Genomic DNA, 25,167 nt, shown 5'->3' with positions numbered 1-25,167 from the left:
GTATCCCAAAGGAATGAGTTATCAAAGTCATTTCTGCTTTATCTCTTCTTCCCCAAATAAGAATAAACATAGAAAAGTAACCATTTTTATGTGGTAAATAACATGATCATTTTAATGTGGATTTAAGAAATATTAGCCTTACATTTCATGATTTTTGCAAAATGAAAGAGGAACTTGAAACAATACAGTTTACACAGCAGAGCTTAATTATCATCTCAGCTGTGCCTGCTCTGGGGTTCCTGGTCTGTGTAGAAATTTGAAGGCATTAACAGAACCATCCAGGGAATATAAACCAATTACAGGATGTTCCTAGTTTTCACTGTACAGGTGAACTTTTAAAAGTTCCTTAAATAGCGAGTGAATGTAAAATATATTCAAAGGGAAGGTAATCAACAGAAGGAAGAGGCAAGAGTGGTAACAAAGCTCTTGAAGCTTGCCCATGCAGATAAAAAGCTTACCCTGTGGAAACTTAGTTAGCTTCTTCCAAGCAAAGGACATCTGATTAAGGGAAGGCTACAATTCAGACACTTTCGTACTTGATTTGTTAGCACTATATAAAGTGTTAACAATGCAAAAGGCATCACAGCAACTACTCTAACATTTGTTATAAAACAGTCTCAAGAAATAAACTTATTGTTCTCTTTAGAATTCAGATCATGGGTTTATTTTTTTTTTTAGTCCAACCACACTTTCTAAATAATGATTAACATTAAAGAATATTAAGAATAAATTGACTTGGTATTAATAATAATCAGGCAATATAAGGAAAATGTATTCTGAATGAAATTTGCTAAGATAATGTGTCTTCTGAGACAGCTCACCAATAAGGAGGGCATCTGAACAGTGGTCTATTCATCTGCCTTATCAGATTAGTAGCTGATCTAATCAGAGTTCTCCATAACCAAGTTTGGTCCAGTGAATAGTTGATTTAATTGGTAAAAAATATGACTAGTGATTGATCCCCTTTGCTTGCTGACCTAATCTTTGGTTTATCAAATCAATAATTCCCATCAAGTCTATGGTTATTGATTAGGTCAGTGATTAATTTAATCCAAATTTGACCAATTCACCACCTATAAAAGAGTAACTTCTGTGAGGTGATAGATGGGCTAATTAGCTTAGTTACTGTGATTAGTTTCTAATTGACATCTATATCAAATCATGTTGCATATCCCAAAGATTGTATGTTTGTTTTATGATGTTCAAATTATAAGCTAGCAAATCTACTAGTCAAATAAACATATTGGAAAGAACCTTGATAAAGACTGTCATTTTACTATTTCTTTTTTCTTAACCATAACTGTTTGGCCAAGCTGTTAGTGCTTTATAAAAAGACACCTGTGAGCATGTTCTAGCTTAATTATAATTTAATGATAAAATATATAAACAAAACAATTTCAACTATGATTAAAAAATCCTGTAGTCATGTAAAATATTTTATAATATATGTAATAATTGATATCTGTTTTTAGATATTAATTTATCAAATTAAAGCATGTTTCCAAAGATTACTACAAGGTCATCTACCTTTGCAGCTCTTTGAAATTAGCAGAGTGTTTTTTCCTATAAGGATATCAATTAAAAGGCACTATTAGCTACCACATTAAAGAAGTAACGAGACTGGGGAAGTGTTGTGAGTCATGTACAAGAGTGAGAATCAGGAGCCAAAGCTTTTCGCCTTTGTTCAGATTCATATTCAGTGGACTAACTATGGCTGAATCTTCTTTCTAACTGTCTGAATCTAGTTTTAGTATTTGTAATAATATGTTTCCTTATTCCCTAGAAGTGCAGTGCAAGAAAGTGAATCCATGAATGGTCAGAATTCATAAAGTATCGCATGGTTACTCCTATTAAGTCAATTGATCCTGAGCAGAGTCTCACTCACAGTCACTTCTCCATCACTGATAATTAAGGCTCAGAAAAAAAAATACATATATATGAATGCAGCTATACTGTGTTCTGTAAGTCTGCTCAGATTTTTAAGCTGGTAGTCAGTCATCTTATTTACATAACTGTAAGATGGTTAACATCGACTATAATTCTTAACATATTACTCCTAGTTCGAATGTTATTTTCATGATTCTTAGAGCAAAATATTTTATTTCTTTTGTGTTTTAGGTCACTAGAAATTTGGTAATCAAATTCTGGCATGAAATATGGGCTTATCACTAAATTTTATCTATTTAATTATTTTGTTATCCTATAGTATATGAAATGCCCATTTATATTGAGTGAGTGAAAGAGAAGATTATGAAGACCTTTTTTTAAAAGTAACTAACATTTTTGAAATTACATTTCAAAAGAATCTCAAATATGTCAAAGAGCTTTGGCAAAATTTTATTTTATAGGAAGTTATATAAAAATTTAACTTTAACATCTAATAGCATCAGAAGTTATTTTTAGTCTGACAACTACGTGCTTCATTGTTACTGCTTACATCAGATTATAAACTATCACTTACTTACTGCTTGAGTAGATCTTCACAAAGGATTTCATGTTGAAAAGAGCCATATTAAGTAAGCACACTGTGTAACAAGTACATGGTTTGCTTAACTTTTCTTTTAAGTAATCAGATCTTTACTGACAGAGCACTTGACATGAAGCACAAATATTTGGTGTTATCTTACTAAAGTCACGTTTTATTAAGATGAAGTAAGTCTCCAAAACAAATCTCACTTACTTTGCTTTTGCTTCCGCATCCTCGTATGCTTTGTTAGAAACATCGTCCAGTCCTCCAATCAGATGCTTGAAAGAGCTGTCAGTGGAAAAGCAGAGTGAGCATGTTAAGTACTCTGCAACACGGAAATGTGTCAACCAGTCATTAATAGTGAATGATTTAAAGCCATCTTCAAAAAAGTAAAGTCAAACAATCTAGATCGATTGCTGAGAAACACACCAGTCAGCAGAATCCTGTCTGGGTCATAAACTCTATGAGGTCAGAGACCTATTCTATATGCTCAACCAATGTAGTCAACACCTAATCACATTTGACACCCATGTCTGGCAAAAATGAATATTGAGCCAACTGGGTGAAATAAAATATAGATTATGCTAATTTTGAGTCAATTTCTTATCAAACTGATATAACAACAAACCTGACAATAAGTGAATACTGTCTGTCAATTAACTGGGATTAATTTTCATTATTTTCAATGCAAACAGTAGCTGCATCTCTAATTAAGAGAAAACAAATAATCATTGACAAATTAAGAACTGTAGAAAAATAAACTCATTTGAGAGAGTGAAAATACATCGACTTTGGATGAAGTAGGAAGTTTAACGACTTGAAGCCCATCTATTCTATATCTAGAACTGTCATTAGATTTATTTTATATAATGAAGTATCATCTACCATATGCTTAAAATAGAAAATGCTATAGAAAAAAACAACCGAGTGAATATATACTTGAAATGTACTGAATACAACCAGAGACATTTTGGCAACCACTGAAGTAGACCAGACAACAAAGAAAAAGTTAATAGAAGTCTATCTAGACTTCCACATAAAAACCAGAACTTCACAGTCTCATGTGGTTCTGGTAATGCCTCACTGAAGGTAATCATTTGCTTTGGCCAGATCCTTGGCAATATCTCTGGTGCTGGACTTTGCTTTCCTTTGCCTCATCCAGCCTGTATAATATTCTGTCCGAGTGCACAGAGCCAGGTAACTATGGGCCAAACCCTCTCAAATACTGAGCTACAATGAACCTTTCTTCTCTTAAGTTCTTTCTGTCAAATATTTGGTCACATTGGTAAGAGCCATGAATATGTCAGGTGTCACTCAGTATGACAAGCACTGTGCAGTGATGTTTTTAGTCTCGCCATTTTAGTCGTGCTCTTAAGATAGTCAGAAGTTCACCTTAAATCTTAAAACCTAGTAAGTGTGACAGACTATAGGAACAAAGTGAGCATTCTCCTTCCTATTCAAAAATTGATACTGCAACCTCTATCCAAAACACCACGCTTAGAAGATAGTGATGGAAAACTTTAGTACTGTATAAGATTTTAATGGGGAGTTTTGATGACTTATGTAGTTATACAGTTTATACCTCTATAGTTTTTGTATACGTATGTTTGTGTGTGGTTGTGTGGATACAGAGGCTGATGCCAAAGCTCTTCCTTTGTCTTTCTCTAATGTTATATATTGAGGCAGAATTTCTCCTTAAAGACAAAACTTGACTTGTTTCTTCTAGCTAGCCAGTTTGTTCCGAGGATTCCCTGTATCTTTTTTGACCATGGGGATTCCAGATGGGCTTCTTTGCTAGTCCTGAGTCTGGGTAGAGAGCTGAAGGCCAGTTCTCACACTTGTATGCCAAACACTTAACCCTCCTTGTGTTCTCCCCTGTTCCATCTGTATGATTCTTTATGGAAGTACTAGGCATTGAATTCAGGGTCTCTTAAATTCTAGACAAGCTGTATAACACTGAATCACACCCACAGTCTTTTCATAATCTTAATCTTTGAATGACATGCATTTGGAACATCAAATAAAATATGCAGCCAGTCTCTGAAATCAGCAGATGAAGATTTAGAATTTAAAGTTACTTAACTGCTTTCATTTTTAATTACTTTTTTGCAAAAACTATAAAGAAGAATAGAGCAACAGAGGACAGCTGTTATCTCAGATCCCTGGTGGTGATCCATCTGGGAGGCGGGGTCACTTCTATGCTGTGCTAAATACGGTCACGCTGATATACAAAGGAAGACATAGAGGAAATTTTGAGATAAGGGCCCAGGAAATTAAGAAACTCATTCCAAAATATAATATAATTTTATATTAATTTAATATAATGAACTTATTAACTCATTCTGAATAATAGGCAAGTCTAAACTTTCTCAAAAATGTTATTAATGAAATAAATGATAACTACAATCTCTATTATTGAGAAAATTCTCAAATGCAATTTTAAACATTTTCCCTTTATTTGGTTCTATTTTAACATTTGTGTTTTTCTTTCTTAATACTTTATTGTAATTTTTATTTATTTTTTACCCCAAATGTCTGTACTTTGTTAGTTACATTCTAATTAAGCTCGAGACAGGGAAAGGACTCTTAACTTTTCACTTGAATAATAGCATAAAATGCAATCTTTTCTTTCTTATTCTTTCTTGTTAGTGAATATATGTTTTATCACATAATATTTTCACATGTCTGATGGCAGCCTTTCCTTCATCAAGTCTCCTACTCCCTTGCCACCTTCACCCTCATTTGGATCCAGTCCCTCTCTCTCTCCCATGAGAAAAACAAATAGGCTTCTGAGGGATAAATAAATAAAACTATAATATGATAAGAGAATGCAAAAATGAACACAGTGGAAAGAGACAAAACAATCAGAAGGAAAAGAACCCAAAAGAAGGCACAAGAACCAGAGACCCCCTCATTTGCACACCCAGGAATGCCAAATGAACACTGAACCAGAATCTATAACACACACACAAAGGACCTGGGACAAACCTGTGAAGGCCCTGCATAGATCGCCTCAGCCTCTGTGATTTCCTATGACCTTATGTTGACTGAGAGGCCCTTGTGTTCCTGATGTCTTCCATCACCTCTCTCTTACACTCTTTCTGTGTCCTATTTCACAGGGTTTCCTGAGCCCTAGAAGGGATTGGACAGAGGCATCCCATTTTGGGCTGAGTGCTCCATTGTCTCTGCATATTATCTGGTTGTGGGTTTATTTGTTCCTTCCTGTTACCGAAGAGGCTTCTGTGATGACAACTGAGGAAGGAACTGATTTATGATTATAGCAGAATGTCATCAAGAGTCATTTATTGACACTGGTTCCTTTTCAACAGTAGTATGTGGTTTTACCTTTGATCCTTGGGCTATCTAGTTTGTTTTGAGTTCATTTTCCAACCCTAAAGTCCACTCTAGTCTAGAACATGCAGCTCAACAAATGTTGTTTGGAATTGATGAACCTTCTTCCTCAGTCTTCAGATTGGTAGGACTATAAGGTGTGTGCCACTATTCCCAGCACCTCTGTTTTTTATATGATTAATTTTCTTACTTTCCTGTTCAAGGTATTAGTCTGTACCTAAACTTGGAGAAAGTCTGATTTCAGAGAAACTGTAATGTACAAAAATGTCTACAGTTACCCAATGACATGTGAGGGAAAATCTTTGATTTGCTCTCAGTGTAACCTTGATATTGTTCAGAGTTAGAGCTATTAACTATCTGTGATTCAATATTATTTTAAACTTTGCACTCTGGTATATATACTTAGTTTTATCTTTAAAATATTAAGGAATACTTTAGCAGCTAATAGGTAACTGTATGTACCTATGTCATAGAATATCTCTCCCTCTAGCTCTGTATACATATACAAACACACACAGACATATAAACCAGGGAAACAGGAAGTATGATAACTTTACACAAACAAATATTTGTACTCTAGACTATAGATTGAACATATCTAAGTTCTTTTCATAATAAATACACCAAGGATCATATTTTTGTCTTTGGGAATTTAGGACCATATATTATTTGTAAATAATTTTTGTTTAGAAGGCAATCTAACTCAAAATAATATTGAAACATTGAATAATTAGATCCTGATAAAATGGTAAATCATTTTAAAAATATTATATTATATGTAATTACTTTAAGAAGATGTGTAACTTTCAAGTAATATTGCTAAGTCCGAATGGATCCCTATTAGCTCCTCTGGTAAATAAATTGTTAAAGAAAGTTTGATTAGCTATATAATAAAATTATAGAATTAATTAATAAACTTATTATTGATGAACTTATTTATTTTCAGTTCTGGCAGTTAAACCAAAAGCCTTGCCTCTACTAGGAAGAACCCTCACCATTGGGCTGTAATCCCGGTCATACACTCTTTCCCAGAATACATAACATCTGTGTGGATCTTTGTCAAACAGGTCTTTTAGGACATATTATTAGGGTGGTTGTGGTGGCTATTCTTGAATGTCAACCTGACTACATCTGGAATTAACTAAAATCCAAATGGTTGGGCACACCTGTGAGAGAATTATTTTCTTAAGTCATTTGAAGTGGGAAGATCCACTTTTAATTTTTGAGGTAGGATGATAAACCTTTAAGCCAGATCTTTTGAGGCAGAAGGATCTACCTTTATTCTGGACCACACCTTCTGCTAGCAGGCTATATAAAGGCCTTGGGGAAACTAAGGTGCTCTCTCTCTTTGCCTGATTTTTCCTGATAGTAAATCCATCCCATCATCGGCGTTAGAGCCTACTTCTTCAGAATTCCAGCATATTGAAGACCAGCTGAGACATCCAGCCTTGTTGGCTGAACAACTACTAAATTCTTGGACCTCCATTCATGGGCAGCCATTGTTGGACCATCTAGAGCATAGCCTGTAAGCCATTCTAATAAATTCCCTTTCTCACTATATATAAAGATTTGTTCTATAAATTCTGTTACTCATGAGAACCCTAACTAATAGAGTGGTAAATGACTTTCTAAATATTTATTAGGATCTTTTGGCATGACTTGACTAATAAAAAGGCCTTGGGCATCAATGTTCTATTCTGAAGATCTTAGTAAGATGTTCTGGCCACCTTAGCAACTGAGTGAATAGAACCACAAAACATTTGTCAGCTAAAAGAAACAAGCAACTACAAAGTATTAAAATCTTTAAACTCACAGTCACATGTAATTTATACTTTAGTGTTGCAAGATAAAATAGCCAAGCATATATATGTTAGCTTCATTTTCAGAGGAAAGTAGGGAACTATTATGTGAAAATCTTTACCTCAGGAAATATCAACAGCAAACCTAAGTGCATGCATGCATGTAGTTGTAATACACTTTTACATTATTTTTTTCTGAGAAGAGAATCTAGTTTTAACGAGTTAAGCAGGGGCTGGAAAGATGGCTCCATCGTTAAGAATACCAAATGCTTTCTGAGAAGATTTGAATTTGATTTTTAGCATCCACACAGTGATAAGTGGAATCAAACCATGTGTAATTCCAGTGTCAGGGGTTCTGATATCCTGTCGTCAGTGCACACAATGATATATAGACATATGTGCAGTCGAAACACCCATATTTGTGATATTTTATGTGTGTGTGTGTGTGTGTGTGTGTGTGTGTGTGTGTGTAAAATTATTTTAAAATGTCACGGCAGAATTCTCTTTTCTTCCATTCATTCATTCATTCTTCTTACTTCCCAATCAAAGCCCCTCTCCTTCCAGTTCCCAGTCACATATTCCCTCCATCCTCACCTTCACCTCTGAGAAGTGGTCCCTCATGGAGAACCAACCCAACCTGGCATCTCAAGTCACTGCAGGACTAAGTATATTCTCTCCTCCCAAGGCCAGACAAGGCAGCTAATTTAGGGGAGGGGGATCCACAGGAAGGCAACAGATAAGTCCCTGATCCAGCTGTTGGGGACCCCCATAAAGACCAGGCAGGGATTTTTAAGGTGAGTGGTTTCAATGGTGTTATTTAAACACAGATTCACAAATGCAGACACAGAAGAACAAATCTGTACTGTCCTGTGCCTTTAATCTTGACAGTTTAAACATGGGGACAGGTGCAGGGGAAATGAAAGCAGGAAGGGGAAGGAAAAAAGCAGGAAGGGGAAGGAAAAAGAGCAAAATGAGGAGGCAGAGGGAAGATGGAGCAGGAAAAAAGGGAAAGAGACAGAGAAAGGAAACAATGACCCTTTGCGTCAAGAATGTTAGCATTTGTAGACATTTTTCTTAAGAGGCATTAGCTGAAAGGCTGCTCCTCACTCTAGAAAAGTGTCTGTTTGGGGACATTATGGTGATTGACTCAGTGGGTAATAATTTCAGTTATTAAGATGTTTTCATTATTACACCAAAACATCTTTCTGAAGGGAGCTGATTACTCAGTGGTATGTCTAAAATGTGTATAATTTTGTTCTTCAACTGCAACGTGATGATACTCTTGTCCAAAGAGAAATGGGCTTTGAAACTCCAAGGAAGACAAAAGACCAAATTGATGGACTCTAAGTATCAAGGATTGACATGTTGCCAATAAAGAAAAGCATTTACACACAACCTGCAGTTTATAAAGCACATGTTATAAGTCATGTATGTATTTAAATCTAACATAGTCATGTTAGTTGACTAAATCCTTGCGCTTTACCACATTCCTATTTTGATACAATGTTTAGTAATTGTGAGTAGGTAATTAGATTCTGTGGGTTAATAAAAATAATACAAATAAAACTAATTAAACAGATTCTGTCAAATTCAAAATAGGAACCGTGAGCGGTAAGACTGACATCTGTTACTCCATTGATTGCTGGAGTTGATGCAGCTGGTCCGGCTCCATAGACTGGTGTCTCCTTCCCTCCTCAGTGTCACTTATTTGTTTCTTCCAAAGCTGGGAACTCTATGGCAGGTGGAAGAGAATGGTCTTCCCAGACCAGCGAGGAGCAGCCTTCAGTCAAGGGTATACAAAGAGTTGTACTACCATGCGGACCCTCCAATAAGTTCTCAAATTTTGATATGATAACAAAATGACTCACTTATGTAAAGCAGATTTGTTTTCCTGATTATGTCTTTTTATAAGGCAATAATCTGTTCTAAACAATAATGAAAGAGTCAGAAGTGTATGGCCATCAAATAGCATCTGTTGGGCTCTGCACACTTAATGCAGTCATTAGATTACTCAGTATAGCTGCCTGTAAGGAACCTATAGTCACTTATTAACAGTTAATCACCAATTGCTGAGGAACTGAAGGAACCCTACCCTTCTGTGCCAATAACAGTTCTGTGGGAGGTGCGGGGAAGCCATTGTCCGCAGGTATACTCACTAAGGTCGCACAGGCTTTAAGAGATATTCTAAACTCATGGTCACACAGATGATCCTAGCTAAAGGTGTGGGTTTCAAACAACAACAAACAACCAACAACAAAGCAGCAGCAAATGTCTTGTACCTGGGAGAAGCCTACAGAAAGGAAGGGGAATAGGGGTAGGAGATGGGGACATTTATAATCTTCCGAATACACTTGGGATATGGATGAAATTGTCAAAGAACAAACAAACGAACATAAAAACTAAAACAAACATATTTCTCCAGGAATCATTAGATATTCACAGGTAAAAAAAATCCTCAAATATCACACATTAATGCTTATTAGATTTAATAAAAATATCAAGAAAAATATGAAGAAAAGTCACACTATTTTTGATTTTATCTTTCCTTTCACAGATGAGGCAGTCGGTGCTGAAACAACTCACTGAAGGCCACAAGGCTGACCTTTACCATGGTATTTGAACTCTGAAAATTTGAATACTGACTGCTGCTGACACCATTCTGCACCTCAACCTAGAAGACTGGAGCAGATGATAGGTATCTGGGGCGTGGCCTTGACATCATAGGGCCGATGTTCTCTGGCGTTCCACAGCCAGTCCCTAAAAGGAATGTGTTAACAGACCATCTGAAGTCTACATATCTATCTGAAGAAGCTCTAATGTGTGGGGATATTACTCTTCTGGTGCTGCCATGCAAGATAAAAGAGACCACATTTAAAGCAAACAGAAATCACTTCTCTCAAAGTATAGAGACTGGATGTCAGGGACCAAGGATTAGCCAGGGCCATTTTCTGGTGAGGCTTTTCTCCTTCTTTCTGTGTCCTCACACAGCTTTTCAATGTGTGTGTTTCTGACTGCCTCCAATCCTATGGGGTTAGAATATTCTGTACAATGACCTTATTTGGCCTTAATTACTTCTTTCATGACTGTGTCTAAATGCCCTCCCTCTAAAAGAGTGTTGAACTTTATTCTCTGTGTGTGTGTGTGTGCTCATGCGAGTGCACGTGTGTATATGCATGCCCACTGTGGCCAGAAGACACTGTTAGATCTGGAGTTATAGGTGATTGTGAACCACCCAATGTGGTGCTGAGACCTGAGCTCGGGTTCCCATGGAAAACCTGGAGGAACTCAGCCTCTGAGCCATCTCTATTCTTTTCATATTCTTTCATCTTTCCTTGAGTTTTTCTAGGTCTCTAGAACTCCCTTTCTAGAATGTCATTTGCTGACTTGCACCCACCCACCCACCCCTGACCTTGAGAACTATTATGAGGATTAACAGATAATGATATTGAAACAAAATGCCCATAAGGGTGAAGATGACATCCTACAGAGCCTGACATGTTTCCTTCAACTAGTGCTGAAGGAAGACAACTGATTGTACAAGCTGGCCCTTGTCTCAAATGGATGGCAGGAACAAGTGTGTGTACGTATGCACTATAACGCATACATATACATACCCCCAAATTGTCACATGTAGACACTCTTATTCATGAATTACCTTTCCATAGCCTTTCTCTTTCTGCACTAATGGAACTATCTGTAATCAACATCTAGAATCTTCTCAGTTCTCTGGCTCTGCAGCCTGCCATACACTTGAATAATCTCTATTGTTTTTGTAGTATGCCTTTCCTTCCCTGACACCATGATCACCTTCAGTATCATGAAGGTGACATCTGACACTTCAGAAGAAGCTCATCCTGACTTTTACTCTTCTTTCAAATTTCCTGAAGCCTTTAAAATATATTTATTCTTCCCTAGGATAGAGATGCAATTGGCAAACATTGTACAACTCTTCCATAGCTTTAGTTGTTAAGAAATAGGCTCTCTGAAGCAACCGTAAGAGAAGAAAATGTTAAATGTAAGATTATGGGAGATTTCAATCCTTAGGTTTATTGTTCAATCCTTTGGTGAGTTTTTGACTCACCAAAATTTTGTTTGCTTTTCTTTTTTAATTATTTCAATTGAAAACTTGAGCTGGCATTGGGGGTTTACTGCAATACCTTCTCAAGATCGTTACTTCTCAAGGTACACAGTGTAACGGTTCTAGGAAATCATTTTAAAATGTGCTGACCTTGGACTCTCCCATTTTCTCACTGTGTGCCTCTTCAGGGAAATACTTCTGAAGGTAGGTAAAGTTCCTTAATGCACAGAATTCTTTATGAAAATACAGATAAAATTTAATTAAATGTTTAGGCACAGCCAAAGATGTTAGAAGGCAAAGAGGCTGAGTTACACTTAGAATAAATCCTGAAAGTGATGCGCTAAGTCAGGGCATGAGCATTTTTTTACTCTGTTTACGTGTTATGCATTTGGGGACATGGCAGGGGCTTTCTGAAGCCTCATTCATTTGAAGAGGAAACATGTCATTTCTTGCAGGTATGCAGTGAGAAAAATGATCTGTTTAATTAGTCCTTATCTGCATATCTACTGTGTGAGCCTCAGTGAATATTTAATGTGTTAGTGTTATCTCTGTGTGTGCACAATGCAGGGGAAAAAACTTATGTAAAATGACCTATTTAATTAAATATACTAACAGTTGGTGAAATTTAACAATATATGTTTATGTTTATCTGATTCTCTTCTTTAGTGGTTAGTGTGTGTGTGTGTGTATGTGTACATACATGTTTGTGTGTCTATAAATATAGAGTATAATTGTCATGCATGAAAGAGAGAGAACATCCTGTGAAAAATGGAAAATAAGACTCATTAACTGCTGTCATTCAGTTTCTTTCTCAATGATAACGTGTTATCCATCTCCAATTCAGAGAGCAAGACAAACCTTCTTTGTCAACCGCCATATCATGATTGACCTTGGATAGTCTGCTATCTATTCAAATTAACTCAATTACAAGGCTATAGAAGGGCTTAAGATAAGGTGACCACTATATTACAACCAGAAAGATAAGTCCTGATTATAACACTTGATCACTGATGAGGCATCCTTGTTATTGTGGCTGATGATAATTCAATTCATGTTCCCATACCTTGTGCTTCAAATGGGTACCAACTGTGAGACATATTGAAAAGAAAAGAAAAGAAAAGCCTTAGATCTTTGATGACCCAGCTGGGCCTATAATGACTGTCTCATCAGGGAAGTGTGCCTCCTAAAATTAGCAAATCTACTTAACTCTAGCAAAAAATGTTCAGTATCTGAAGCAGATTTCAATTTTAATGCTTTTATCATTTTTTTAAAACCTTATTGTTAGAGTTCTACCTGAAAGTGCTCCTGGCTTATGATTCCCCTCCCCAGCACTCCACACGACTACGAGAAGCATTAGGATTGCAGCACCCCCAAATAAACAGCTAAAACCACTTCCCAGACTGCCAAATGCCAAATGTTACTTGTTTTAGGACGGCTGCTTAATGCTTAAACTTCAGAAAATAAAATGCATTGTTTCAGCTCATTCCATTATCCTTTCGCATCCCTAGCCCATGAGTCTCTAAGCGTTACTAAATTTTCAAACAAATTTAAAAACATTGGATAAAAAAATGCAAGCTTCAGACATCCTGTAATCGTTCAAGTACTTGCCGGGAAAATGGGAGTACTTAATACTAGTATAACACAAAGTAATGACGGAAGAAAGCAAGGCCGCTCAGATTTTAAGGGACTTATAAACCCCAGTGTCAGTTTGCATGAGAGCATGTCTAGCTGGCAGTGATCACCTTATTCTGAGAACCCGAATGGAAGCAGACTTAGCAGGTCTATGGCCGAAGTGGTCCTTCTCTCTGTTGTAACCCGTTTCCTTTCACCTATCACTGACAGCCTACAGGCATCCACTGAGCTTCTGTACAAGAAACATTGCTCACCTGGGACATGTAACAGCCACCCAAATCTGCTTCAGGTTCAAGTCTAAAAGTCTCAACCCCAATAGACATTCCTCAGAGCTCTTGTGACTTTAATAGTCTGTACCAGTTCTCTGTGCTGTAACCAATCTTGCTCTGTTCCCTTCCTTCGGTGACAAATACGTGATACAGTAGTGATACCATTAGTCTCAGTGTTTCCAAAGGATGAGACCAGCTTCTTTACTTTGAGACACCAGGAGATTACTTTTGAAAATATGAACTTATTGGTTTTCTACTTTACGTATATGACAGCTTTATCTCTATATATTTGTGTGTGTGTATATGTATGTATTTATGTACATATTTGTGCATATGAATGCCTGGTGCTATCAAAATCAAGAAAAGGATGTCAATCCCCTAAAACTGGAGTTACAGACAGTTGTGTGCCACCATGTGGGTGTTGGGATTAGAACCCTGGTCCTCAGCAAAAGCAGCAGGTGCTCTTAGCCATTGAAACCCAACTTCATCTCCTGTTAGATTTCTTGATAAGTTCTACACCATTCGTCTTTCCAGACTCAGCTCTCAGCCTGTGTGATTTTCTCCAGTTTCCTCTCCTCTGCTCTTACCATGTTTCATCCAGTGCCGCACAGAAGCCACTGAGGCTGTCCTAGTTTGTATCCTATTGTCCTGTTCCTGCCTTCACGTTTCCTTCCTTTATTTGTAAAACTTCTGCACAAACTTAAAAGACCTAGCTTGCATGTCACTTTATCCAAAGAGTTTTTTGTTGTTGTTGTTTTTGTTTTTGAGATGCCTCGGGCAAAATACCTTCTTCTCTTTTAAGTTCTTACCAAGTACTTGTTCATACTTGAATTGTTAGAATCACTAGTCAGGATTAGGAAGGAGTAGCTGTTCCTATTCATCTTCCTCTTCCTGGTTGGCAGTGTAGGTAGGATTTGGTTTGGGATGCTTCTTGGTTCTTGATTTTTCTCCCTCCTACCTTTTATTTTTGTTTATGTTGTTTCTGTAAATATAGTCTTGTTATGAGAAAGCCATACTAGCTTTGCATTCATAATGATTCTCAGGCCTTAGCCACTCATGGATGGGGATTATAGGTTTGCATCCTCCTGCTCATAGTTTTCCAGCCTTCTTTCTGCCCACGAAAATGTGTCTTACATTTTATATAACTTTCCCTTGCTGATTAGCAATGACATGTTGTCAGCACTGGAGAAACAAAACAAGAATGAAGCATTTTGCTTCCTCATCCTTGTGGGTGCTTGTAATTCTTCCAGCGTCTGATTTATAGTACCAATGGCTAGTAGATTTCCCCTGACATAGCTTTCCATTGGTCTGGGAGGAGCTTTCCAAGGAACATTGTGTCTGGATTTCAGGTACAATTTCTACTGGCATGACACCATAGTTACTTCATGGCTATCAGTTATTGACTATTCTTCCTAGCCTGGGAACATGTTGCTTATCATTGAATGAACTAGTAGTATTAAGCAGACTGTACAAGTCAGGATGTTGTTAAACATTATACAGTGTAGAAGACATGCAGTGACTCCTTGCTCCAAACACCAACCCCCAACACAAAAAACAAGTATCAGGCTCTCAAGTATCAAGGGCTGTGAGTCTTAAACATTTACTACTATTTTTTACATGTTGGGGTATTTTGCTTGCATCTATGTCTGGTTACCATCAATGTGCATGTGTACAGCCAGTGGTAGGTATCGGGTCCCCTGGAAGCAGTGTTAACACACCTTGTGAGATGTATGCTGTTGCTGAGCATTGAACCCAGGTTCTGTAAAAGAGCAGATAGTCCTGCTGTTTCCCACTGAGCCATCTCTCCAACCCTCAATAGCAGTAGGTTTGAGACATCATGCTCAATAACAGTGTCCAGCTCTTAGTCTCAGAGGGGCCAAGAGAAGAGAGGTGAGGACAGACGTAAGAGTAGATTAGAGCCTTTGGGAACATTGCTTAGTGACTGGGCTCAGTGATTCCTCCTTACTGCTGCTGTTTCCACTGGCTTTTGGCATCTCGGCAAGCACACCTTATCACTCTGGTGTCTACTATAGTTTCTAGGTGTTTACAGCTCACCCTCCACGTTCAAATGATGTAGGTGATCATCCCATGCCGTGAGGTGTTTAGCTCAACTCTCAGCAGCAAAGAGCTGCAAATCTATCATTCTGTGGCTCAGCTCTCAGTTAGTTTGTTTGTTGCTGTTTTGGTTTTTTGTTTTTGTTGTTTTGTTTTGGTCACACTCCCTTCCTTGACCTCAGCCAAGCGCACAATAATTAAGAATTCACTCAACAAAGAGCTGAGCTAAAAATCTTGAGATTGTAATACTCTTTTTCCTTTTTGAAATTGGATATTTTATGTATTTACATTTCAGATGTTTTTCCCTTTCCCCCAATCCCATCTGCCCTCCCCTTCCATTGCCTCCATGAAGGTGCTCCCTCTCCTAACCACCCTCTCCCACCTCAGCACCTTGACATTCCACTACACTGGGTAAACGAGCCTTCACTGGACCAAAGGCCTCTCCTCCCACTGATGCCAGAGAATGCTGTCCTCTGCTGCATATGCACCTGGAGCCATGGGTCTCTCCATGAGAACATATTGGTTGGTGTTTTAGTCTCTGGGAGTTGTGATGGGATTGGTTACTTGATAATTCTTCCCATGGGGTTGCAGACCCTTTCAGCTCTTTCAGTTATTTTTCTAGCTACTTCATTGGGATCCCTGTGTTCAGTCTGATGGTTAGCTGCAAGCATCCTCATCTGTATCTGTATGACTCTGGCAGAGCCTCTGAGAAGGCATCCATATCAGGCTCCTGCCAGTAAGCACTACTTGGCTTCAGCAATAGTGTCTTGGTTTAGTGGCTATATATGGGATGGATTTCAAGGTGAGGTAGTTTCTAGATGATCTTTTCTCCAATCCCTGCTCCTATATTTGTCCCATTTTTCCCCCCCATGAGTGTTTTGTTCTTCCTTCTAAGGATTGAGGAAGCTCTCAGTTCTAAACCAGAGAATTTGTAAGAGTTGGTTTTCAAAGTCTTTCTACTCTAAAATTCCAAGACCCACCAAAATGCACTAAAATTTAAGAATGTGAATTTAAGATCTACCTTACTAGTTATTATAGTTAAACAGTAAGATCATACGTTACTCCTGGGCTCAGAGCCCCATCTTCAGAACAGAGTTCAACTAGACAAGAAGTTATAAAATGACAGCTTTGGAGTCACATGACAAATGAGCTTTGGTAACAGACTACACTCCATTAACCTGAGCAGGTCAGTATCTGTCCTCCTTAGAGGAGACTTTGCTTCTCTCTCCTTCTTAAACATCTTTTAGTTTCTTTTCTAATACCTGAGGAATTTTTCTTTTCTCTCCAAGTCCTCTTATATTCTGCCTCTCTCTTGCTTAAATCCACAACCTCACTGTCTTTAAATGTAATACACGTGTGCACATACAACCTGCTGGCTCCATTTGCTATTGCTTGTTTGTGTATAATTTCATGGCTGGGTACTCTGTATTGGACAACCAACTAAGACATGTTGAGTTTTTCTTCTTTTCTTCTTTCCTTCCTTCCTTCCTTCCTTCCTTCCTTCCTTGCTTCCTTCCTTCCTTCCTTCCTCCCTCCCTCCCTCCCTCCCTCCCTCCTTCCCTCCCTTTATTTTTAAAAGCAAAAACTGTTTTATTCTGCAGAAGTTCAGCACTCTGAGGTCCACCATTTACAAAGACAGAAAGACCCCAAAGTGAGCTCACAGGCCTGATTTAAAACATTCTGGGGAAGGGGTGGGTGACCTCTATCTTTTCTGTTTGCTTTATCTCTAGATACATTGCAGAACGATTGTTAGGGTGTAGAGGGCTGAAACCTGTCATGGGGTAAGCCTAACCCATCTCAATATCTGGTCATTAATCTATTTAAATGATTTAACTCTGCTTGATTTAATTTTGGTGATTATGTACATCTAGAAATTCATCCATTTCATTGTGATTTCCTAAATTAGTGTGATACATGCTTTCAGGGCATGTCCTTCCTAATGGTTTTCTGAATTTTATGGGTACTTGCTATGCTGTCTTTCTCCTCATCTCTAATTTTTATTAATTTGGGTTCTTCTTTTGTTTGGTTAGTTTGGATTAGGGTTTGTCCATCTCTTTCAAAGAACCAACTATTCAGTTTACTCATTCTTTGTGTAACTTTTTATTTCTAGCTCATGTCTACTCTGTTTCTATTTTAATTATTTCTATTTACCATTTTAGATTTGGTATTTTCTTGCTTTTCTAAGGCCCTGAAGTACAGAACTAAGTTATTTGAGATGTCTCTGATTTTTTTTTTTCTTTTACTATAGGCAATTATAAGCTTCTTACAACTGGTTTTATTTTACACCCTAAGTTTTAGAATATGTTAAGTTTTGTCATTTCCCATCAAGATAATAATGATGTTGGGATATTACAAGAGTCCAAAGGTTTCTGAAAGAAACTCTGCTCTTTGGGTATAAACCATTCTTACATTTGCCTTGAAATTTCATAACTAGCAAGTATATGGCTAGGGATGGCTAATGCATGAAAGTTCAGCAGAAAGCTCTGGTCCAGTAGCTGAGTTGAGTCTGGGACTCCTCTGGGGACATCTCAGCTAAGGATGTTATCTGTCATTGCTGGAGGGACCAGCATTAGTAGATGTCCTGTGTCCACTTTAAGGCACTTGGACAAGCAAGCATCCCAAAGAGCTGTTTGTTCTTCATCTTCTTTTCCATGGCTTTAAACCACACTGACTCCTCATGAAATGCCTCTTTTATGGAAATATGGCTTATTTTGTAGTTGGATCACACTCCTCAAGGACAGGTTATAATTCAAGTCACATCATCAAGCTAAACTAACAGTCTGTCTTCTAAACTTCTGGATTTTGGCTTTCCTACTTAAAGTGTCTTTGAAAAGCATACTAGTCAATAACAGAACCATTAAAAAAAAAGACAAGGCTAAATGGTCGCAGCAGACAGCATTCAAACAAGGCACATTTGTTCTCTTGTAATCATCCTGCCAAAATCCTCACATCACCCCAGTTTTCTCTCCAGAAAAATGAGCCAAAGCAAAATTCACTTAGATTGTAGGAAAGGCTAAGGCCATGACATATTTTATCACTCTCTCTCACTTAAGTAATACGGCCACAGGTAATTTGACAAATGAAGTCCCAATGGTCCTATCATGTGGACAGAGAATGGCATGCTACACAAAGAAGAAGACACAGGTGACCTAGGTGGAAAAATCACCACTGGAACATAATCCATCATGAAACCAACCTGGTTTATGTATGTGAAAGGACTGCAGTCTCTAAATCTTTCCTCTAGCATCCCTGAGTCCTTCCCTGACAGGACCTGCAAACCAAAACCAGCCTTCCAGACTTCCATTTGCTTTCTAGTCTCAGGGTACATAGCATCAAAACCAAATTACTCTTGCCCCGAAGTATCTTAATCCCGAGTTAGGCTTCACCAAAACAAATGCAAAGACTAAAGGGAGCACCTAGAAGGTAAAAGAATAGAATCAAGACCACGGAGATGAAAAACGAGAGGGTATGTGGTAAGAGATTTGATGCCTTCAGAGCAAAGGGAAGAAGGCATGGAAGATCAGATGTGATGTTGAAGCTGGAAAGACAGCCAGTCGGAAGGCATTAGAGTACCAACACTGGATGACCCGAAGATAACAAATAGAATATGAGGAAAAAACGGTCAGAGAATATTGCAGACGAACACCGGTGGTTACCTGGTCATCATTTTCTGATTTGTCAATGAGTATTTCTTTAGAACAGAAGTCTGGCATTCATGATTGGTTACAATGGTGTTCTTTTGCTTCCCCCTAGGAAATCATAACTGTGGCTTATGTAACATGGTACCATAGCTTGTAAATTAGTGAAGGCTGCTCCTCTTGCTGACAGTTCTAATGTCTGCCATCTGTTTGCACAGGATGACGCCCTGGTGCTCCTCTAATTGGACATAAATTAGGTGCCAGTGGCAGTTTTGACAGATTTCCTCCACCACAGTTAGTTGGTTTCTTCCCTCCTTTCTTTCTTCCTTCCTTCTTTCTTTTTCTTTCTGCTATGGATTCAATGTTTTCTTGGAGATCAACATCTTCCCTAAAAATAGACTCATAAACTTCCTGAGTTCAAATACTCAACTTGTCTCTTTTTTTTTGTATTTATGTTTTAAACTAGATAGCTATATTTTAACATTTATTTTATTTTTGGACTCTCCTCCTTCTCCCTCTCTCTCTCCCTCTCCCTCTCCCTCTCCCTCTCCCTCTCCCTCTCCCTCTCCCTCTCCCTCTCCCTCTCTCTCTCCCTCTCCCCCTGAGCAGACAGCCTGTCCTCTCCTTACGGTCCAACCTTCTCTAGTCCAGCTTTCCTAGAGTTTCACTAAGTCTATGCCTCTAACTTGGGACTTATTTTCTCTCTTTCCCAGAGATGTTCTATTTCTATACTGCCCTGTCTCCTGTTGTTTTGACTTCTCTTTCACCTGTTTTTTTTTCCCTTGAACAAACTGAGTTTCACCAAATTCTGATATTTTCATCTATATCTCTGTTTTATCATGGAATTTCACCCCACCCAATGATTTCAGCTGTTAATTCTATGTAGGCAATGTACATTTTATGAACGTGATGGCAGGGCACTCCTGCCCACATCTGTGACTTCCTCAGAGCATCTGTCTTATGTATCCAAGGTTACATGACATTGGATGTCATTCTCAGTGGAATATCATTGTGTCTCCCAAACTGGTCTCTCTCATATATCCCATTTTCTCTTTTCTAATAATATCTTTAATTTACTTCATAATCTTTAACTTAGTCAGATTTTCACCTTTTGTTTTTACCCTTTAAAAACCTATTCATTATTACCCATTTCTCCTAAAAAAAAGTCCTATGATCACAAGCTGGAATTAGACTCCAAACTACATATTCTGTCTTCAAACCCTCCCTCCATATCTTACTATATATAGTACTTTCTAAAAAGTCTACCATTTGGTATCATTTGTTAAAGGAACTCTATTTTCTAATTCTGTATTGCTAGAGTAGCTATTATAGGAAAATTTAGTGTTTATAGTAACCCAGGCTCATTACACCTTCGTGTTAGGGTCTTATAAACTATCTTCCAACAACCTTCACACAGGTGTCTCTTTGTCATTTGAAACTGGCTCGTGGTTTCCTTATGAATTGCTCATTCTGATGGCTCATTATACCTCCCTTCATACACGTTCAGATACTGTCTCACATTTGACTCTTCACCTAGCACCATGCCTTGTACATGGTAGAACTCCAGTAGAACACATGTTCAGTAAAAGCAGTGAGAATGGATCATTGTTGATTTTCCATTTCTGAGCTATCTGTGAGTGCAACTATCAGGTAGCAACTGTGCCATGGATAAACTTCTAGTGCTCCAACATGAAGGTACCTCAAAATTAGGAGTTTTGGATCAAATTGGGACCCTCTCCCTCCAGAGTCCCCTGGACTAATCTAATGCTGTCTTTCTAACTCTGCCCTTTATTCCTCAGCTTTAGTTCACTGCAGCACAATGTATATGCAGCTGGTAGGGGCCCACTAGTTTTCTATCTGTTCTCTCTGGGCCTTTCTAATGTGTTTTGTATGCATCTGAGCCATACTCTTCTGGTGGCAATAACCTGCTAGTTACAGATGCCTATAGCCCCAGTAAAAGCTGTAAAGGATGACAAAGATAAGAAACAGGACGGTGACAGACAGATGTTTTGAAAGAGCCTTTCATTTCTCTAAGTAGACACTTGTCCACATCTAGAGCTGATGCTTTTTACAAGAGTGTATTCCCTAAGGCTCTGGTGTAGAAGTCTCAGAACAGAGAAGCCAAAAAGAAACCTAAACCACACCGAGAGCAACAGTGATGAAGGTTCTAAATAAAACACCAAATGACAGCACTGGTCAAGCATCTACTGAAAGACTAAAGATATACCCCCAGAAATTGGGTATCCAATTCATTTGTTGTGAATTTGATGTATCTTTGCAAATGCATTAATTGCATGTTCTTATTAATCCTCATCTTTGCTTTTCAAATGAACCTATGGCACTGTAATTCATAGTGTATACTTTCTTACTAAAGATTACAAAGCTAGATTGGCAGAACTAGCCACTTCAAGGGTAATTTGAGAATAAAATATAGAACTCATCCTAAAAGGAAAAGGTTTTAAGCAAGTATTAGTAGCGCTTCAAAATGCTGTCTAAATCCAGAATCATATATATTGCAGATATGAGTGTATGTTATGCACAGAAAAAGCAATGTACTTACTCTCTGTCAATCACAAGGCAGGTGACAGCCTCTGCAGCAATAACGTTTGCTGTTCTCAAATCCTCCCTGCAGAAAAAAGAAAAAAAAAAAAAAGGATCCATTAGAATGGTGCAGCCTTTAAGACCAAATGCAAATAACTATGATGACTTTCTCCCAGGAACCAAAGTATTACACTGTTTTTTGTTTTTTTTTTTTTTTTTGATTTATGCACATCCAGGTTTAGGCTTCATGTGAAGAGCCACTTTTACCGATATTATAAATCACACATTTCCTGCAGTTAAAACTCAGTTGTTACAATTATAAAATTTAATGTTTCACTTACACAAGTGGAAGAAAATTTTATAAGATCATTTCCTTTGCTCCTTGGGGGAGTTTTTGAATTAATTACATGATGATAACGTTGGGAATGAATAGGTTAAAGCTTTTAAAGAGTCTAGAGACATACTGCTGGAAATAGAGTATCTAATTCATCCATTATGAACTTGACACTGTATCTTTGAGATCAAAGGACAAGTTTTAAATATTTTCTTAATATAGTAACACTGCTTTTATGCAGCTAAGGTTTGGAGACTTTATTGAGTCAGTCATCCTCCCAGAGCTCACAGTTCTTAAGTATTTGATGAATTTTACTGGCGGCAACTTAAATATATAAAGAGTATCTCTTGAAAAACACATCATTTGTAATGATAGCAGGCGATGTCAGCCTCTGAGACCTTTGAAAATCTTTCCTGGTGTATCTCTGGTAGTGTAAGATGGATCTGGGAAATTAATTTCACAAGTCATTTTCAGCTACCATAAACTCAATGTTATTGTCATAATATTAAAAGACACCTGACAACATTTCCAGGGCAATATAACTAATGGAAAATATGTTTGAAATATACGTCAGAAGTAATTGCATAGAGAAATGTTGTGATGACTTGTTTTCAAACCATATAATAAATACAATCTGAACTTCTGAACTACTGAAATCTAAAGGTGTTTCCAGTGCATCTTTTGCTACTGAAGACTCATGAAGTTCCAACTCACACTCTAAATTCTGACATTTTCCTGCTGACCTGTCTTTCATTATGTCTTTCATTGTTGTTGCATCTTCTTTCTTGGGCTAATGTTGCTTAAGAGAAACAGTAGTTGGTATTTGGTAAACCAGAACCATATATTCATTCACTAATATCATTTTTCCAGAAATGCCCTTGTGATAGTCTTCAGCATTCGTTATTTGGTACAGATTTAATTTTTTTTTTTTTTTTATTCTTTCAAAGAGAGCCGTGTTGGGATTCTTCTACAGATATACTTCATTAATACACTGGTCTCAGAAGAACAACATCTGATGTTAATTTTTCCATATAAGATCGTGATATACCTTTGCATTACTGGAATCTACTTTTCTGTTTTAAATGAGATTTTATAGGTTTCTTTGCCTAGTGGCTGACACTTCATGAAGAGTATCCTTGTGTGCTCCATATTAGGTTTTTTACATGCCTTTTCCGTTTATATGTGTTACTGGTTGTGCTTAAAAAAGAAAACTCTTCCTTATTCCTTAAAAACAAACTTTTATTTCTTCTTCTTCTTCTTATTTGCCTTTTAATTTGGATTTGTCCTTCTCCCATCCAATACATTCTGACCAGAGCTTCCCCTCCCTCCTCGCCTCCCAACCCCTCCCAACCTTCCTCCTACCCCTTTCTACTTCCCCCACCAAAAAGAATTTAAATATACTCCAAATAATAAGTTTTTCTTTGACCATTAAGTTTTTATGGTAGTCTCAGAGACTGCCAGTGAGCTTCCTGTGCCTGCTTCACAGTCTCTTCCTTCCAGAGAAGCTGGCCTTCTTTCAAAGTTGACGAACAATATCTTCTCTCTCCTACCCAGGCTTCTTCAACACAAGCTGTCCTCAGGCTTAAGCAGCTTCTCCCCACCCATGCCTGTCCTTTGGATCCTGCCCCAGTGCCCTTTCCTAAGCTATGCTACTCAGAATTAGCCAGTGCCTTTCCTTGTGTGTCTCTTCTCAGTGTCTTACGTATCTCTACGTGGAAGTGGTTATCACTACTTCAAACCCACATTTATTTATGTGGTCATCCAGTTAGAGACTCAATTACTCTTCTGCTAAGCCATATAAATGCAGAGCCCATGACTAGATATGCTCCCTATTTGATCCTTAATGCCTAAAACACAGAGAGTACTGAGTATGCATATGCTCCGTGAAGGTCACAGGTATTGCATTCCTGAGGCTGGGGTGGTAGAGTAGCCTCGTTATCATTAGTACTGCTGTCTGTGCACATCAATGCCATGCCCTCACAGGTCAGAGGCACTGGATCCTCCTACAACTAAAATTCCAGGCAGTTTTGAGCCACCAGTAGGTGTTAGGAATGGACCCGGTTCCTTTGCAAGGACAGTACACGGTCTGAAATGCTGATCCATTTATCTAGCCCCAAGTTCAGTCTTCAGAGTCACAGGAACTTGCTGTTAAACTGAGATCAACCAATCACAAACAATGCAAGCCTCTTACGTGCACACGATAACGAAGAGAAGCCATTCACTTTTACCCAGCAGCGTGGTGAGAACTGCAGATGCATTTTCAGCTCCATTACCATTTTCTATAGAAGGTTGATTTTTGTTTGCGAAGTACACACAGCAGGCAGAAGCATTTCATCCCCACAGGGCCTTCATAAGTTGTGAATAACTTCTTTCTTGCCATGTGTTTATGGCATCATAAGGCACTACAAGTAGTTTCTATGTGTAAGACAATAGTAACACTAGGTGGTTTTATGAAAACGTCATTTAAAATCTACTCGTCCGTATCTATCTTGGTCTTTACTATGTGTAATGTTGCCTTTTCAGGCTGTCTGTATTGGTGCACATCTGTAACTACAGTATCCAAGCACTTGGAGGAAGACCATGAGGTCATGAGGTCAAGACCATCCTGGGCTACCCTACACAGTGACATCCTGTCACCCCTGCTACCTGACACCAAATAGAGAAACATTAAAAAATAATTGCCTATTTAGAAACATTTTCATCTTAACACTACTAAGAAACCAAAAAATAATATGTAAAGCAGTATTTAATGGTGACTATATTTTGTGCATATACATTTTAATAAAGTAGTCACAAATAGCCAATATTTTAAGATTTTATTATCTTATTTGATCTAAATTAGACATATATTTTTTACGAGGAACATAATGTCTTATTGTAGCAGAAGCATTATATATTTTATGTAGATGAGAAAATATCAAGGCTATTAAGAAATTTAATAAAATATTTTATTTTGTTTTAATTTATTAAACTTAAGTATATGTAAAATCAGTTTATACTAAT

General features: G+C 37.7%; 1 protein-coding gene across 2 annotated transcripts in view; it reads right to left on the bottom strand.

The window, feature by feature from the left end:
- PRKG1 (protein kinase cGMP-dependent 1) overlaps positions 1-25,167 on the bottom strand; it is a gene marked incomplete at its 5' end in the record, with an annotated part of 1,033,183 nt that overhangs the window by 105,821 nt on the left and 902,195 nt on the right. For both annotated transcript variants that reach the window (XM_080912438.1, XM_080912439.1), the window contains 2 exons: positions 2,681-2,755; positions 21,850-21,915. In XM_080912438.1, coding sequence (XP_080768564.1) covers positions 2,681-2,755; positions 21,850-21,915 — 141 coding nt within the window. The remainder of the gene's footprint in view (positions 1-2,680; positions 2,756-21,849; positions 21,916-25,167) is intronic.

The sequence above is a fragment of the Micromys minutus genome (assembly GCF_963924665.1).
Source record: "Micromys minutus genome assembly, chromosome: 2".
Lineage (NCBI taxonomy): Eukaryota > Metazoa > Chordata > Mammalia > Rodentia > Muridae > Micromys > Micromys minutus.
The sequence above is the reverse complement of the archived record's forward strand: the minus strand, read 5'-3'. Positions and strand labels throughout refer to the sequence as shown.